Raw genomic sequence first — 19,591 nt, 5'->3', positions numbered from 1 at the left:
CAGGAATGTAACATTTGACAACAGCTGATACTGGCTTGTTCTCGGCGTGTTTACGTTTATGATAACCAGATAAAAACCCGCAATGGCGTATGTTCGAAGATATTATGTTAAATGAAGGTACTGTAATAATTCTGGAACCTAGCTATTTTTTTTTTTGTTCGGGGAGTGGGTTAGCGCGAATGTCGCAAGCCGCTGGCAATAGTCGCTTCGCGTTCGAAACGTTCGCCCTAGGGAAGGCGCGCAGACACGACCGCCGCCATCTTTGGGCAGCTCTTCTGACTAGCCGCACATCTATCACGTGTAAATTGAGCCTCCATCTCACCCCACGTCCCCTCCCTTACCACCCGCCGCAGCCCACAGCCCCTCAAAGACGACGTTAAACGCAGAGGGCGTAGGTGCGGGTGGGCGGACGGGCCCCGAGCACGCCAACAAATGGCCACTTTCTGAACGCTGTCATTACGCTTCATTTGTCTCACTCCCAGGTGGGCCAGCTCTGTCCGTCCTCTCGGCCGAAGAACCGAGGAACCGAGTGCAGCCAGCGGCGCGCACCGAGTTTCCAAGGCCCGTCTCACGACGAAGCGGAAACGGATCAGGGCCCGCAAGATATCTAAGTTTCACCATCCTTCTGCCGCTTCCACAACGCACGGAAGCAAAACAAACGGCGGCCAATGAGATTAGAATCTGACGGTCAAAAAAAATTAATTTAAATTGGAAAACTTTTCGAGGTAAGAGAACAAAACACGACCAAAATGTATGTGTATAGTTAAAATAAACCACAAAGTAATGATATGATATACAATTTAGTTATATATTCTAATACTTGAAACCATTTTAAAATTATTAAAAAAAAGTAAACAAACATGGCGGCAAATATTTTAACTGTGCGCCATTTGTGCGGTAAAGTTTTGCCAACGAAAAAAAATAAGACAGCGTGACAACTGACAGTTCAGGATTATTATGCTGTTCGATACATAGCCCTATACTGTATACTTTATGGATGAACAAAATATTTACTAAAACCTGAGTTTTGAATAAATATTATTTCTTGCGTGAATTTTGGGACCCCTTTTGTTAGTTGCATGTAAACGGAAGAGCTGGGAATTGCCGAGCTAATTTGTACAGGTCTTTGTCCACAAAGAGTGCCATTTCAGGTACTCCGTTCCCTGACATGTCTCCGTTTACATAATCTGTCTTGGGATTGTAGACCGGGCCTTATCGGGAACTCTACACTGACATCCCAATCTGTCCCGAACATATCTGAAGTTTGCCGCTCGTTCCAGTAAATTTTGCGGACGAAAAAAAAAAGTCTGAGAGATTTAATTTATTTTCATCAGAGAATTTCAAATGTCACTGACTAACCTAAACAACTTTTCAATTTAATTACATGAGAAAAATCTACAAATCAGGAAAAAAAAATTGTAAAAACAATATGCTGGGCCTTGTCGGAGGGCATGAGCGTTGGTTTAATGTGCAAAGTCTACGGCAGAGAGTAGCTTTCAACGTTTTGGATTTAAATCAAAACGAGACATGGACTGCATACCTAATTTTACTTGAACTCGTCGAGGCAGTCACTGAAAGTCGATCGCACGAACGTTGCAAGATAGACCAAACAGGCTGGTTTCGAATATCGCTTTGAAGCGTTGGTCTGCTGCACACCACTGGTCCTGCATATCATCTATTAGACTGAAGTTCAAGACGTCTTAGGCAGATGTATGGATGTCGTCTTCGCTCGCCATGTGCATCGGTCGTAGAGCTGCTCATGCCGTCGTCGTTCACTGAACGCGCCGGGTCAGCTTTGCAATGGTTCCAAAACCGTCTCCCTCTCCCCACCTCTTTCTCTACCACTCTCCGCCGCTCTCTCTCTCTCTCTCTCTCTCCTCTCTACACCTGACATTAAGGTACCTGCGTGTGGCACACAGACGCCTCTTTCCGAAGATATGCAGTATTCTTTACTGGCGACTGGCTCTTGCACGGGCTGAAGCCGACAGATTCCGTTAAGTTATTTGAACAATCACTTTAAATTTGACAAAGAAACTCTGTCCAAATTACTCTTTATTAAGTCGCTAGAGCTTGAGAAACTCTATACACAAGACACCTGAATCACCGCGCTACCATGACTCGGGTCATGAGTTACACTGAACGGAAAGAACCAACAGCGTCTGTTTTTATAGGTTAATGCTGCAACCCCCCTCCACAACTTTCACAAACCGCGCTCACCCACGACGCAAACTCAAAGTCGTATTAGCGAGCTGACTATTCAGAGTGGGTCTAAAATCGACCGACAAACTTTGGCCGCGCGTTCATCACGAAAAAAAAAAAAAAATGTTGAAAACATTCTTTGTGACATAAGGTTTCAAGCGCAACCCAAGGCTGGTGGTTTACGACTTTGAAGTTGAAGATTAACAACAGGTTTATTGCTAATTGAAGGAAAAGTATTAAAGTTGTAACACGAAGTTAGGCAATAACTTGAGACATAAAGTAATAATGTGGTTTTTAAAGGTGTATTATTAATATTAATGTAAAAAATAATCAAATATTCTAACTTGTGCAGACCTACCAACATTCAAATTTAAAAAATCATGAGGTCCTCGATAACAATTTTCAGGCCCATAAATACAGGTTAGATATAAAAAACAACAAATGAGAATCTTTAAATTTAAGTGACATACCTGTACATATGTTACATGGTCTCTGCTTCAAAATTTATTTCAACAAATTATAGGTTGCAGATTTAATTTAGTTGAACATAATTTGGCGCTGTCGTGTAGTGATCATGCAGAGCCGCAACTAAAAAAGATGTAAAATAACATTCTGCTCGTGTAACATTATTATCACTGTTCACAGCAAAATTAATTTTTTTTATTGGAAGCAATACACTTCACATGTTAGTTTTTTTTTTTTTTTGTAGTGACATGTTTCACAATGTCTCCTCTTCCACTATGCGAGATAGAAAAATCAGCATGACACACGCTACAAAACGCAAAATTGCTTCCTTTACGTGACTCGAGTATTGATGGCAACTCGTTAGGGCCTACTGTAAGCTTTCGTAAAACTTGTTTTGTAACTTTTACAAACAAAATCTTGGGGCCCCAAAAACTCGTGAGGAAACACTATTTTGGCGTGAGGGCGTGAGATGGACCTTAAAATCATGAGCCTCACTCCAAAATCGTGAGAGTTGGCAGGTCTGCTTGTGTTATTGCTTTAAACACTTTCTTTTTCAGAAATCCTAGTGTAATAATTAAAAGAAAAAAATTATAACGCCTGGCCCCTATGCAGCATGCAAAACACCAATTATTCAGGCACTGATTGTTATGTGAGGTATACGGCATTGAATGCACTTATAAGAAAACATTTAATCAATAATATAACTTAAATAATTGTCAAAAAAACCTGAAACATTTAACGTAAATCACCACACAAGACAAAACAAGTTCCTTCTTTAACAAGTTAGTAAATGCCGGACGATGGTGAGTGGATCGCGGCCCACGGACGCCTGCGTGCTGTTGCTTACGTCCTCGACGTAACGTCGTTACGTGCCGGGGTTGCGTAATGACGAGTGATGAAGTCCGCCGCCGGACGGTGGTGAGTGGCTCGCGACCCAGGAGCAGCGCCCCCTCGCGGACTCGCTGGTGTTCCCACAGCCGGCCCACTATATACACCGCCTGCGGACTGCGATTCCTGGTCGATGGCGCTAGACCGTCCTTTCTCAGTCTGGTTTGAGGACAGAGTCACTGACCTAGACTCAGGCTCGACCTCGTCACTCCTGATCGGTGGTTTGTGAATGTAGTCAGAATTCTTCTTTTGTTCAGGAGAAAATCACACCGTTCCATTAGCAAAAGACATTTCCTCGCGGATTACATAACATACATATTTTTTTCTCTTGTGCTGATTGATTGCACACGTAGTTAGTTCAGCATTCATGTTTTTGGGCATAAGGTACAGTCTCCAGTTGTTTCAGTTTATTATGAAATAAATGTTTTATTCTTAAGTACCTACAATGGCACATAACTCACTTGACTATCAGTACCCCTGATTAGATGCAGCTCATGAATTGTTAGTGTTGTGCATGTTGCATAGGGGTCAGGTGCTGCAGTTTTTGTTCTAAATTTCATACTAAGATTTCTCGAATATGGTAGGGTTCAAAGCATAAACACAATATATTTTTCGTCATTATTGACATATTAATAATACACCTTCAAAAATCACTGTCAAAAACAGTGTCATTTAGACTGATACATGACGTTCTTTTCAACATGATGATTTGTAATAAACATGTCTAACTTTTCAAAACAAATAAAATAAATGTGTTTAAATTTTCAGTGTATTTCATACGACTTATGCAACTAATTTTGAAGACAGTAGGTATCTCATGCTTCTAGTGGGTGTCAAAGTCACTGGCCAGTAAGTATTTCTATGTTTAAAAAATGTTCTAAGGTTGTAATGTGAAAATGAGTAACTAATAATTGCAAGATTAGAAAAAGGGAAACATTTTCCAATCTCTTTTTTTATTAAATTGTGGTACAAAATCATGCTAAATAAATTACTTTCACTGAATTTAATATTTAAAAGAATAGGTATTTTATTTCACAGTAAAGTTCTGATTGAAAATGCCTTTCGATTTTTTGTGGTGTATTATTTTGAATTTCGGTGTTATTTGGTGTATTGACATGACTTTCAGAGTTATTTCTGGTTTATCACAATTCACCATATAATCTTGTCCTAGAAACCGGGCATGGTCATCACCCCGAAAGAAATGGATAAAGACCTTCTGCCGTAGAAAGGAGGTTTGAGAGCGAAACTGAAGATACATTCAAGGTTGAAAATTTTTTATTTGAGACAATGACATTGAGCAGCCCTTACTATTTGTTTCCCTGAAACAGAGCTCTCAGAAGCTTTGTCCAAACCAATCAATATTAAAATGCAAAATTAAAACAAAAACATTTTATTCTAAGAATTAAACTTCATTTAAACCTTTAGGTTCTAAAACTAATGTACTTTACATTAATTCATATAAAAATCTAAATTTATTCCAGAGTATGAAAAGGCACAATCGTATATATCTACATGTACAAAGTGACAATGTCCTAACTAAAAAAAAAATGGAAACGAAGTTTCCTACAGCCAGTGTAAAAATTTCTTTGCTATTATAATAGTAAAAGGTTCGTTTACAAAGCACAAAAAAGTGAAAATATAGTTCCATACAAAGCATATATACCAGCTTATAAATACATTTCTTAATTTATTAGTAAGTAAATGATAAATGTTAACAGAAATAGCTTTATCTACACTAAAAATATTATGTTGAATATTCAGTAGTTTATGGAAACCATAAATCTCTAGATAAAAATGTTTTAACATTAAAACACGCAAGACACTTTTAGTAATACACTTCTGGCTGAAATTTATTCCTTAATAAACTACCTAGATAGAACAGGTTACCAACAAAATAGAAACAATAACTTGGGTTGATTATGCAAATATTAAATTAAATTATTTCCAATTTTTTGTATATTAGATAATGGACTAGTTATCTACAAAATACAAAATAATATAAAAAAATTTAATTTGTATAAAAATCTTTCCTAGAGCTCTCACTTTCCAAGCTGCTTTTGACAAGACATAGTAGGATTGGCTTCATACCTTTCATCTGGAAAATTACCTATAAGCACAAATTTGTGGAAACATATTAAATAATACAGACCTACGAAAGTTATTTTTTATCAGAGTGTAATAGTCTAGATAAACATAAATTAAAAAATATATATATATACATGTTTTCATCCATATAACTAAAAAAATCACAAAAGTGGCCATATTTGCATATGTATTACATGGTTCAAAACTGCTCACTTCACTAGTTTTCTTTAAAATTATATTTTATGCAAATTTAAGAACTGAATTTACTTGAGTAGTTTAGTAAAACATTACTTTTTCAAATATTTTTCCATAATTAACCTTCACACCCTTTAACTAAAAATTATGTTCAAATGTCACTAATTTAACCAGAAGGGACAGTCATGTTTCATGTTTACAAGTATCCCACAAAAAAAATTTGACCTATTTAAGAAATATAATTTAACAGTAAATGATAACTCTCTGTGCAGATGTAGCCATTGAGTAGACCAAAATAAGTGAACAACTGGGCTGTAAATTGGCCTACCATCAGCACACCAAGGTGTGATTTAATACAATTTCTTGGACATATGCCATTGCAGTTTTGCACTGTTTGTCATGGAAAAAATTCAAGAACGCAAATTAAGCAATAAAAATGGAAACACAAAACACACAGAAAACAAGCCTAAATCAGCTACGTAAAACAGATAAACCAAACTGTGTACCCAAACAGGTATTATGGACAATACAAAGACATCACAGACACACACATTTAAACTTAAATATCAGACAGCACAAAAATTCCGTGGAAGGAATTTAGTCGAGAAAAAATAATAACAGCACACACAAACACAATGGGCTAAAAATCATGAGACAGTTCAACAATAGTAAATGCAGGCCGACAAAAAAGCTGTATAATGCAGCAAATATATGAACACAACAATGAAGATAAACAGATATTATAGACAACACGACAATATCAGGCACAGACTGATGCTTGTCTGATGCCAGTCTGTCTGTGCCTGATGATGGGAACATATGCCATTTACCAAAAATTCACAACTGTTTTGTCATAGAAAACCTACTGTATTGGTGTTGTCCACAATATCTGTTTAGGTACATCAACTGGTGTATCTGTTTGACATAGCTGATTTAGGCTTGTTATCTGTGGGTTTATGTATTCAATTTTTATTTCTTAATATGCGTTCTTGAATATTTTTCATGATAAACAGTGCAATTTGTTTAAAAATTGTATTAAATCAAAATAAGGTGCAGTTTCACAGTTTATAAGAAAATAAGATAATTGGAGCACATTTAGTACTGTAGTTTTCTTCAATAAACCAAACATAATTTTTCGTAAAATAAATTTTTAAAATCATGGTGCATAGCTTATTAAAAACCATACAATGCCACATGGCAATGCTGCATAGCACAAGTTCCATCAAGCTCCAAGACTTGTTTCTTACCAAACCTCTTCATTGTGGATTATCAGTGTGTGTTTTTGTGAAAAAGACATATATTGAAATAATGATCAAAGGTTTGCAGTTGCGACCAATTACGGCTACTGAAAAACCACAAATGATAAAAAAAAAGGGGGTTGTCAGTAAAGTTGGTTTACGGACAATAATTTTACGTGATGTCATAAGAAAACACTGATGAAAAATTGTTTACTTTTTAATTTTCAAATATTATTTACAGATTTTGCAAATTTAATTTAAATAATTTGTTTAAATATAATCATGAACAATTAGTTAAAAAGCCCGCCTTAACCTGTTTGATATTATAGAAGGTTTTCTCGCACGGAGGTTGGCTGGTTCTTGCACGCTCGGCTCAGGTGGAACGTGACACATTTTTGTGCATGCGGCCGGCGTTCATCGATTTATAAGACGTTATCACGTCAAAAAAACCCTGGGAAATAGGAAATCATGTTGCCGGAAGAAAGTATTTTAGCATGTAAAGTTGTATACCTGAATTAAAAGAAAAAATAATATTTTGAAGTGAAAGTTCTTTGCTGAAGGGCCTACAATTTTCGAGCGTTAAAAAAATTCTGATCGCATAAGGAGAATAGTTAGGAACGAGGTAGGGGAACCGTAAGATGAGGGGAATAGTTAGTTATGTGGTGGTGGTGGTGGTGGTGGGGGAACCGGTAGAGGAGAAGACGGCAGGGGAGAAGAAGAAATGATGCAGCATACTTTAAACTCTGTCGTGTATGAACTCCACGCACACACTTTTTTTTTTTGTAATTTGAATTAGAAGTAAAAAAATTTGTTACACTTGCTTCTTCAGCAATTTTCTAATTTGTTTCTTTTATAGTCTTTGTAACACAGCATTTATTTTGGTCAATCATGACTAAGTTATTAATGGTGCCTCACTGCAATAAACAAAACAGCCCAGTTCAGTAGCCATTTTACATTCATGACAACTTTTTCTTTCCATTACAGTAAACAAGTTATCAGTCACAGCTTATCAATAGTTAAAATATTTCACTGAAAATATTGCTACATTTATTAGTACTTTTGTTGTAAGAATAAATAATGATTAACTAACAATGTCAGTACTAGGGATAATATTTTACAAAAACCTCCAGAGTATTTATAATGTCCTATAATTATCTCCATTATAAGCATTTAACTAGAAAAAATAATTAAAAACTACAGAGTTCTTTTCTCAGAGTTTAGAATGGGACTTTTGGGTAAATAAATACGGAATCAAAGGTAATATTTTAAAAAGCAGGTATCTTCCACACGAAACTTACAATATGATAAAGAAAGATCGAAGAAAAGCAAACCATTGGCGTCCCAGCACCACTCCTTCAGCTAGTGGCCTAAATATAGCATGCAGTTGGTAATCGGTGTGATTTTGTTTCTACATTCTTTTCTGAGGTGCTTGTGAGGATCGAGAATAACAACCTATCCATGAGATTAATTTTCATAGACGTGGCCAAATTCCACACGAATGGCCAAGTCAAAAGCCAAAACGTTTTTTTAGCGAACAGAAAATCCTCATGTCACCATTGAGCATGAGAGAGATTCCCTGAAAGTGAACGTGTATTATGGCATGTCGAGGAAGAAGATTTACAAGCCACTCTTTTTCATTGAAAAAATTGTCACAGGTCATTCATACTTCAACATGCTTACCTTGTGGCTTCTACCTCAATTGGGAGAAGATTCAAAAAAATGTAATCTTCCAACAAGATGGTGCCCCGTCACACTTCCACATGGCTGTAAGGGAACACCTAAACACACATCTTCCTGAGAGATGGCTCATTCGTGCAAGTGTCGATGATGCGGTGTGGGGCAGATAGCCACCGCGATCATCAGAATTAACCCCATGCGATTTCTTTCTAAGGGGTTGTCAAAGACAAAGCATTCGTGCCATCACTCCTGCTATCTTTGCCGGATCTGAGAAAGCGAATCACAGTGGTTGAGACCATTGACACATTTAACAAAGTGTGGGACGATTTTGAATACAGTCTGAATGTTTTCAGCACATATTGAGTCACCGTAACTTAAAAAAAAAAAAAAAAAAAATTCTCTATTGACTAAAAAATGTTTTAGGTAAATCTGTGCATCGTTTATTTTATGTGATTTACCATTAAGTGTTAAAATTTGTGTGTGGTAATAATATTACGGTGTAGTAATAATATTAATGTATAATTATTTATTTCATAACCATAAAGAATTATGTCCACTAGAATGCAGGCACACCTTAACTCATACATTAAAGGTTTAATAAACTCCAGGTATCATAGAGATATGAACTGTCCACTCAGTAGATGAATAAACTGAAGGGTTCAATGCACTGGCAAAATTATTTTATTACTCTACTTCACAGCAAAAGAGGCAAACTGCTGATACCTGAGTAAATTTTGTTGCAATTTTTACTAGTAATGACTAGAGACCTGTAAAATTCGCGATTTCTAGAGACCGGGAAAATTCGCAAATTCATTTCGCGATAGGCTAAAATACAAACAGTTATACATCAGTGCTGCCTCTGCTATTGGCTCACAACTCACCTGGATGACTATGAGCCAATGAGAAACACCCGGCCAAAGCTTTTTCAAATCACAGGCTGCTACGTTGGGACGTCTCACAAGACAGCAGCCAATGAGTGGGTGACATTTGACCGAGTGTACGTAGAACTGTGGAGTTCATCTTATAGGTCATTGAACCCACAAATTTTTCCGGTCCCTAGCGATTTCAAACCCCTAAAGGATAGAATCCATGATCCTCCATGCACTCGTGCAAATTACATCTGCTGATTGGTTACCGACTCGTGACACCTGTTGACTGGAATGATCGTGATTCGCTAATTCTTCTGTTGGCCCAGAATCCTTCAGATAAACTGTGGCTCAATCACTGAAGCAAAATACTGTCAAAAGTATTTGGACTCTATCCTATCGCGAAATGAATCCGCAAATTTTACAGGTCTCTAGTAATGACTTAAATTTGGCATTCATAAAAATTTCCAACACCAAAAGGCAATAATACATTGCATGTTAGAAGTAATAAGACTACTCAACATTCTGAAAGACAAGCAAATATTTTTTTTGTGTGTGTGAGAGATTCCATAACTTTACTTGTAGGACTTCCCTTCATTGCACAGTCAGAATAATGATCAAACCAGTTTAAACTGAGCATTGCAAGTGATAGGATTAATAGTTATGTTAATGGCTTTAAGACACCTTTTAGAATCATAACTTAGTTGTTACTAAAGATATATTAGGTATTTACAACTAATATATTATTACTATACAGGAATCATAACTATAACACACAAACTACATAGCTGTTGTTTTCCCTGACTACATTTACAGCAAGTATATTACAAATGACTATCACCAGCAAACATGTTAAGATATTTGATTGAATAACTGAATATGTACGTATAAAATCTACATTAATTTTATAATAAACTTTATAGGATTTAAAGTACTTAATTTTAATCTATTATAATACAGTCTCCAATTGCTGCTGCTTCTTCATTGCTCTGAGACTGCACTTCAGGAGAATTTTCAGGCTTCATAGATGCTGTTGAATTTTTTGGGGACTTAAGGTATTTCACGAGGCTGTGAGAAGATTTGGGCAGACTTGTCAATTGTACTTTCTTGCGACTCGATGGCAGGCTAGATGGCGAATCAGCAACGGGAAAAATTATTTTCCTTTTAGTTTTAGTGGCAGTGTCACGTTCGCTCTTGGCAGCTATCGGTGAGAGCTGTTTCTGGCGCTCCTTCTCCGAGAGAACCTTGGTGAACTTGGTTATGAGCTGGCCCGAGTTGGGACAGGATCTGTGGCTCGAATCTGCCGCGCCAGCACAAGAGACGGGCGAATTCACTTTCTCGCCGTTGTCCGCCAGCCTGCGTCGCTTCAAGTTGTACTCCCACATGTTCAGGACCTTCAGGTCGGACAGCCCGAGAGCAGAGCGCGTTTCGCTCGACACGTACCAACACATCTGACCGTGCATCGTTCCTTCCTCCGGGCACTGCTGCCAAGTGGCTATTTCCTTTATTTTGTTCAAGATGCTCTTCTTCGACAGGACGGGGGCACTCTCAGGTGCCGGCAACACCTCCTCGTCGCACTTGTTGCTCGCCGTTTCCAAACTGCGCTGTTTCAGCCAGTGGGCAAGGAATTCTCTCAACAGAAAGTTCTGACTATTTTTGTTCCCATGAATTAACTTCACGAGGTCAGGAAGTGCTGTGAAGAAGGAAAAAAAAGCTACTTAGTTCAATTTGAATTAAGAAATGAATGGGCTTAACAACACTGTCATAGATGATAGAAGGTAAAGAGAGAAAATGGAACACTGACCGAATGAACATGTTGCGGAAACCCACTAGCTAGCTAACAGCAAAATCTGCCAGGTTTCCCACTTGTATGATGCCAATGGGAATCGAACCCAGAATGCCTTTTTGGAAGACATAATCTGGATGCTCAAGAAACTAGGTCTCTGGTTTAATTTGAGAAAACTGTTTTATTACATTATACAAAACACTGATTTGTATATAAAAAAAAAAACACGTAAATCAGGAAATACAGTAAAACTCTCTTAAGAAAATCCTAATTAAAAAAATTTCCTGCAAAATAAGTTTTAAAAAATTTAGCACTCGATGTATAAATATATACAATTATACCATTTTAATAAAATTCCCCAGTTTAGCATAACATTTAAGCACTTTGAAATACTTAACATGGATTTAAAATTAGTGATGGGATTTTCGATACTTTGATACCTCGATACCTTCGATACTTGACGGTATCGAAAAGTATTGAGTATCGAAACTGTAAGTTCGATACATTTTTTCGATACCGGAATGCTTGTTCATTTGTATTGAATTAAGTTTTGAGTCGCCATCGTACAAAATACAACTACAGTAGAACTTCGATGATACGTTCCCGTTTCACTCATTTTCCCGTGTCACACGCCGATTAATTTTGGTCCCGCCGAAAGTACTATACTATTTACAATGGTTTACTTTCCCGGAACATACACTTATAAAATCATTAATTTCCCGTTTCATACGTTTTTACGAAGCGGAAAAGTCCCAAAATTCACCAATTTTTTTGTTAGATATATTCCACCTGATAAATTACGTTTTAATTAATGCTTTTATTTTGAAAAACGTTCATTGTTTACCTTTGCAAACATAAGAAAAGAACTTTATTACACCATAGATATGGATAGTATCAGGAGACTAGTGGCGCAAACTAGCAATGATTATGAAAATGGTGCACGCGCTTTACCAAGGCACGGATCTCATATTTTGTGCATTCATTAATCTTTGAACTGAATATATCCATTAGTTATTGTTTTCGTACGATCGGATTGTTTTGTATTTTACGTTTATCAAGTTAAAATTTTATTGAAACTTGTTCTGTTGCATAAAGTTGTTTCTAAAATGAAACAAACAAGGAAAATATTCTGATTTTTTTTACAATAGCCTAATTTTTTTAAATTTTAATTTAGGCTTAGTGACTTTCCCCCCCCCCCCCCCCCCCCCCCCCCACCAAGAAAGGATTTCATAACATTTTGTAAGGCCACTGCTTTACTTGATTATGGACTGTATTTTACATTTCTGGTGGTTTTATTATATGTATATATAATGATGAATTCATATCTTTCATTAAAATAATGCAATTATTTACACATTATGTATTTAAGTTTAATCTGACATTTTGCTGGTATGATAGATTGAATTTATATAGTTTAAAACTAATTTATGTTATTTGTAATAATTGTTACTTAATGGGAAAATATTTTTCCCTGGAGTATTGAAAGTATCGAAGCATCAAAAGTATCGAACTGAAAAAACAATACAGAATCGAGTATCGAAATGTGGTATCATCCCACCTATATTTAAAATACATGATAGTAATTCTTAAAAATTCAGCAGCCAAAGACATTAAAATTCTGTGTATTATATTCACAACATGACAGAACTTTCTAAACTATTGGTATTTTCTGTAACTGTGCAAGGCTAATGACCAAAGCAACATATGCCCCTTCCTCACAGTCACTAACACCAACAATTTGTTAGAGATGGACTAGTCTGTCGAGTCAGTAGAGTCGAGCCGAGCGGAGTTCAGTATTCACACCTTCAAGTCAAGTAGAGTTCAGATTTGATTAATTTTGATTAATTTCTAGTTGAGTCGAGCTTGAGTAGTTGCAGAATATATTTTGAAGGTGTTTTAGGCATATGCTGTAACATAAACTATAATACTAAGAGTCAAAATAAATAATGAAAGCAGAAACTTACTAGTAAAAGATTATATTTTGGTAAATGTTGGTAGTTCATCATTGGTACTAAGGTATTAAGAAGATGGATAAATTATACTATATTTTAACATCATCTAGGTTTAAAACGTATTTTGCTTGTTTAGGAATATGTTAAAATTTTGGTAATTATGCAGGAAAGTAGCATCTACTAAGAAAAAAAAAAGAATAAGTGAAAGGTTGTAAGGTTGGTTCAGCTACATTAATTAATTATTACGTCATGGTATCTACCAAACTAGAGTTTTGAAATTCACAACTTTTCCCCGGTTTTCCTGGATGATTTTTTTTTAGTTTTCCTGATTACTTGTAAGACGGTAGTTAGGCCAGTAATAGAAGAATATAGAAAACAAGTCAGGTGAAACTCTGAGTGACCCTCTAAGACATCAAAATACACAGACAGACAAGACACTACGGTGTAAACTGGACTGAGAAAACTGTGGGGAAAAAAAAAGCCTTGATCGTAGGTGGGTGCATCCAACCCATTTCATTTCATTAAAACTCAGCTTACCATACTATCACAATGATACATTGTGCATTAAAAATAACCACCACAATAAGTAATTGACGGCATAGTTAGAAAATCCAATGGCTATTTTTATGTAAGCTACACATCCAATAATCGATTGAATGTAAAATCACAAAGTCAAAACCTTCATTAGAAAGTAGTGACATGGCTATTCATGGTTTCCACATGATTTTTAAAACAATTTATTTCCTTCATTTGTGTTATTCTAAATGTTAACATATTTTACTTGGGTTATTTTACAGGTAAAGTAAAATAGTTTCTGATTAGAACACTTTTAAAGAAGCTTTCAAACGTTTTAAAATTTAATTTTTCGTCGCAGCTGCGTAGCGCATATAAAAATGTAGCCAGCACTAGTTGCCATCACGTTTGGTTATGCTGAAGCCCATATAGTGTGTGTACATGTAGTCAGTACTCCGATGATACTTGTGGGAACACTTTAATAGTTTCGGGTCATGTTTTGGATTTCTATCTTAAGTTTCCCAAAAATGTTTTTGTGTGACTAATTAAATTACATTTTTTGTAGTGCATTTGCATTCTCTGCTTTTTAATTTAATTTAATTTTAATGCAACATGTATTGTTTTTATGTAAATAAATCTAAAAAAAACAATGCTTTTCTCGCATAAAAATAGCACCCTACCTTTCAAACCTGATTTTAACACAAAACATGTGACTATTATGTAACAAAACACTATAAATTACATGGAAATATATAGTTGTAAAAATCTTTTGTAAATCTAATACTGTAGGGATTAGAGGTGGGACGATACCACACTTTCGATACTCAATTCTGTATTGTTTTTTCAGTTCGATACTTTCGATACTCCAGGGAAAAATATTTTCCCATTAAGTAACAATTATTACAAATAACATGAACTAGTTTGAAGTGTTACGTACGAAAAACGTAACTTCTTGAACACGAAACAAAAACAACTGAACCTTACTTTACCATTTGTTTACTATTGGCAAGTTGCAGTAACGACTTATATAATTATAATTTATTCTGATGTAAGCCTATTGGTTATCATAATTACAACTAATAAGCTGTTCTAGTACAGTAGAACCCCTGTCATACACTTTTCAACGGAGGGCACAAAAATGGTGTATGATGCGGGAAAGTGTATGAAAAGGGAATGGAAATAATACATTTTTTTTTCAATCTAGCAGACCAGCACAATGTCAGATTAAACTTAAATACATAATGTGTAAATAATTGCATTATTTAAATGAAAGATATGAATTCATCATTATATATACATATAATAAAACCACCAAAAATGTAAAATACAGTCTATAATCAAGTAAAGCTGACATGAGAAACAGTGATCTTACAAAATGTTATGAAGTCATTTCTTGGAGGGGGGAAACAGTCACCAAGCCTAAATTAGAAATAAAAAAAATTAGGCTATTGTAAAAAGAAAAACAGAAATTTTGCTTGTTTGATTTATTTTACAAACAACTTTATGCAACAGAACAATTTTCAATAAAATTTTAACTTGAGAAACGTAAAATACAAAACAATCCGATCGTAAGAAAACAATAAACGGGTATATTCAGTTCAAAGATTAATGAATGCACAAAATATGAGATCTGTGCCTTGGTAAAGCGCGTGCACCATTTTCATAATCATTGCTAGTTTGCGCCACTAGTCTCGCTTGGTGCTGGCCATAGATGCTACTAGCGAAGTGCACCACAGTCTTCCTGATACTATCCATATCTATGGTACGATAAAGTTATTTTCTTACGTTTGCAAAGGTAAACAATGAACGTTTTTTCAAAATAAAAGCATTAAAACGTAGTTTATCAGGAGGAATATAACAAAAAAATTTGTGAATTTTAGGACTTTCCCGCTTTGTAAAAACGTATGAAACGGGAAATTAATGATTTTATAAGTGTATGTTCCGGGAAAGTAAACCATTGTCAATATAGTACTTTCGGCGGGACCAAAATTAATCTGCGTATGACATTGGAAAATGTATGAAATGGGAACATATCATCGAGGTTCTACTGTAGTTGTATTTTGTACGATGGCACTCAAAACTTAATTCAATACAAATGAACAAGCATTCCGGTATCGAAAAAATGTATCGAACTTACAGTTTCGATACTCGATACTTTGCGATACCGTCAAGTATCGAGGTATTGAAAATCCCATCACTAGTAGGGGTGGATTGTAGGCTATTATGCAATTAGTACAACGATATGATAGTGATTCAAAAAGAATCATGAGCTACTACTTACAGTGTGTACTATTGTGCCAGTATTTTATGTTAGTTGAGCTTAAATTGAAAAGAAAAAAAGTTATGCTGACTACTTGACAACATTAAAATATGCTACTTGTAGACCCCTAAAGATAACCATCTCTGGCAGTTTTTAAAATGCAAATGGGAAGAGGCAGGTAGCGGACTTGCTTGTGCTTTTAGATATTTTTCTGTTGCATCGTATTCTACGCTTCGCACCCTCATGCTACTGTGATTCCAACACCATACGTTCACTCACAAAGATGTTCATGTTGGCCTGGCCGTATGGAACTAAAGGAGGGAGGGGGGGGGGGGGGATGAAATGAAGATGCTAAGTGTCACCTGCTGCAAAGGGAAAACAATACTAACGCAACTTAACGTTTCTGGAATTATTTAGAAACTCATGGATTTTTTCCGGTTAGTTCCCGGTCAATTCAAATTCCTATAATTTTCCCAGTTTTCCTGGTTTTCACAGTTTGTAGACAACCTTTACATATTATTTACATATTTAATTATTATGAATGTATCTGAAAACCTAACGTTACTTTCACTTTTGTTTGTATTCATCTAACTTCCCTGAATATGTAATGTTTTCAGAATTAAAATAATTGAATTATAATTTTTAATACCACTCAATAGACGTATCAAAAAATTGCCCTCTAACTATAAAATCCCAAAACAACAAGTGTAAAGACAATTCAAAGATTATTTTTCAATTTTTCGCTGCCATATTATGGTTAATGATTTCTTCCACTTCAAATATGAATATTCATAGGCATTATTAAAATGTATAATTATGTATTTATAAAAAAAAAGGCATCAACTAGATGGTAATTGGATTATAGCCTTGTGTATAAACAAAAATAATACCATCCAAAATTTTGAATAAATAGAGATATGAAGATAAACGACAATACGTATCACTTAGGTTTTCCTACGTTCGTGACTAAAACTAATGCTATTTACTGATGCTGCAGTAGAAAAAAAAAATCATGGGAGACAAAAATATATTTTCTGCGTACTGCTGGCAGTTAATTCCAAAATGGGTTCTGTTTTTAGTGTTTAGAGACGCAAAAAGTAAGAACGTAAAGTCGTAAACACAAAGTTTCACAGTAAAATATTTACTTAGTAGTTGTATGTTGCACTTGTCAGTATTGAGTTGAAAAAAAATAATTATACTCTTGTTTCTCGTCCGTTCAATACAACAAACTCGACGTTTGAGTAGAGTCGAGTCAAGCAGGAGCTACTTGCTCGACTCTGCAAAAGTTTTAGAGTCTCGCCCCTTTTCTACAATTTGTATTTGTATTTGTATTTGTAGGTTTGCTGCAACACGCAACATTGATTTTTAAAATATTTTGATGAGTTTAATACTTCTTTACTTAAAAATATTTCTCAACAAAAGCTCAAAATCTGAAATAACTCTGACCTCTAATTCCATTTGCAAAATTGGAGCATTAAGTAGTAAATTTAGCTAAAAAAACAAGACTCGAATAACTTACCACTTTCAGGAAACTTGACACGCCTACGGCGCTTGGCAGATGACTGGTTACCCGGTGGTTTGGCTTCAGAGTTGGGACTCCTCGGACAGGCTTCTTCGTCGGGCACCGACAGTTCTATAGGGCCATTGCTTTGGTACACGGCTCGCCATGCAGCCAGAAACTGCCTCATCTGCTCCCCGACTAAAACAGTTCAATAACTGTAATAACCCTGATGTACTCATCAAATAACAAAAAATAAATCACATGAACTAATATATCCGTTTGTCTCTAAGTAGAGACAGTAACAATAATCAAAACATACCTTATTGTTATGTACCATGGGGAATGACAGTTGGAAATACATAGGACACAACTATTTTTCAAAAGTTCTCTCACTGTTTATTAAATACCAAATTATATCAGATTATTTTTGGGTCATCAACAATTACAGAATATAATATTTACACTCGAAATACATCTCAGGAGTTTGTTGGCATAGAATCTTTCAAAGACCACTGATTTTACCATGAACAGTAGGAACCGTTTACTTTTCTCCATATAAAAGGTTTACATATATACACTGAAATATATAATTTTATGGTAAATTGATAGATAATCGTCCACAGACTTAGATTTAACCACAATTTATGTCCTCTGGACACTACGTCGTAGGAGTAGGACTACCTTAATAGCTGCATTTACATTCATTTAAAAATCACTCCTATGTAAGATATTATGTTATATCTCCCTATGTATCTGATAACTCGTCTTCCAGGCACGTCCTACTCAATTTTAAAGCAACGGATTCCTAGCTATATTTTAAAATAAGCTGGACTATATATGTAACAGTGTCATTTGGCATCACACAAAATGAACGCTGACCTGGAAGGAATCATTTCATTAATTCCTGTTTCATTCAAATTAACGGTAATAATATAGATACTCTTGACGATATTTCAACATTAAAACAATAGAAACACACAGAACTTATTTAACAGTTACTGTCTGCAACAATACAAATTTAAATTCAGAATAAGTGACACACACACACACACACACACACACACACACACACATACACACACACATATATAACTTTTACATAAATAGATTATATAAATACTAAACGGTATGTAAACAGAAATCCATAAATGTTTATGAACATACTCTAGATTGTATACAAACAAAACAATTATGGCTCTGTTCATTGTTTAACACTGCTACACTTCAAGAACTTTCTGAATAAAAAATAGTCAAACCCCATTAATACGAATCCGCTTAGTACAAAATTTCCGTTTATGCGAAGTGCTTTCACAGTCCCAGAAAATTAAGTATACTTTCCTTCGTTATTCAGTACTTTTAACATGAAATACGAAGTAGTTTTGATCCCTAAAGTTGCTGTTAACATATACAATTAATTAATATCATTTTCACTACCGAAGTTTAAAATAATAATCACATTTTCATAACCATCAAATAAACAAATGTTTTTCAAAGATGTTTGTATACATCCTACAGTGCAAAGTTATTGAAAAACAAGATGAAAAGTGTAACTCTAATGGTGATGTTAGTAACTAAACTAGAAAAGATGCAATTTTGTAAACTGAAACTAAAAGGAAGGAACTCTATACCGTATTAATTCGTTCAAAAGGCACATATGAAGAAGTTTAGATAATCTATGGTAATAAGTTCTTGCATTTTCTTTTGTTTGTACGTGTGCCATAACCTGAATTTTGAGTAAGTTGTGTTATAAAATGACTGAAAAACAGAAACGTAACATTATTAGATTGCAAGTTAAAACTAACTTATCAAAATAGTTTTAAAAATTTAAAACTAAATTATCAAAAAAGTTTTAAAAATTTAAAACTAAATTATCAAAAAAGTTTAAATAGTAATTTATAATCGCTACAGATTTAAGATCTTGCAATCGTCTGTGTTAACAATATAAAAAAATAATAGTGAAAAGATT

General features: G+C 35.1%; 1 protein-coding gene across 1 annotated transcript in view; it reads right to left on the bottom strand.

The window, feature by feature from the left end:
- Nucleotides 1-4,809: 4,809 nt before the first annotated feature.
- The window catches only part of LOC134535428 (chromatin assembly factor 1 subunit A-like), a 57,944-nt gene continuing 43,162 nt past the window's right edge, over nt 4,810-19,591 (bottom strand). Inside the window, exons 11-12 of the mRNA XM_063374521.1 lie at nt 17,644-17,823; nt 4,810-11,306 (exon numbers count right to left, since the gene is read on the bottom strand). Coding sequence (XP_063230591.1) covers nt 10,555-11,306; nt 17,644-17,823 — 932 coding nt within the window. The 3' untranslated portion in view covers nt 4,810-10,554. The remainder of the gene's footprint in view (nt 11,307-17,643; nt 17,824-19,591) is intronic.

The sequence above is a fragment of the Bacillus rossius genome, chromosome 1, assembly GCF_032445375.1.
Source record: "Bacillus rossius redtenbacheri isolate Brsri chromosome 1, Brsri_v3, whole genome shotgun sequence".
Classification (NCBI taxonomy): domain Eukaryota; kingdom Metazoa; phylum Arthropoda; class Insecta; order Phasmatodea; family Bacillidae; genus Bacillus; species Bacillus rossius.
The sequence above is the reverse complement of the archived record's forward strand: the minus strand, read 5'-3'. Positions and strand labels throughout refer to the sequence as shown.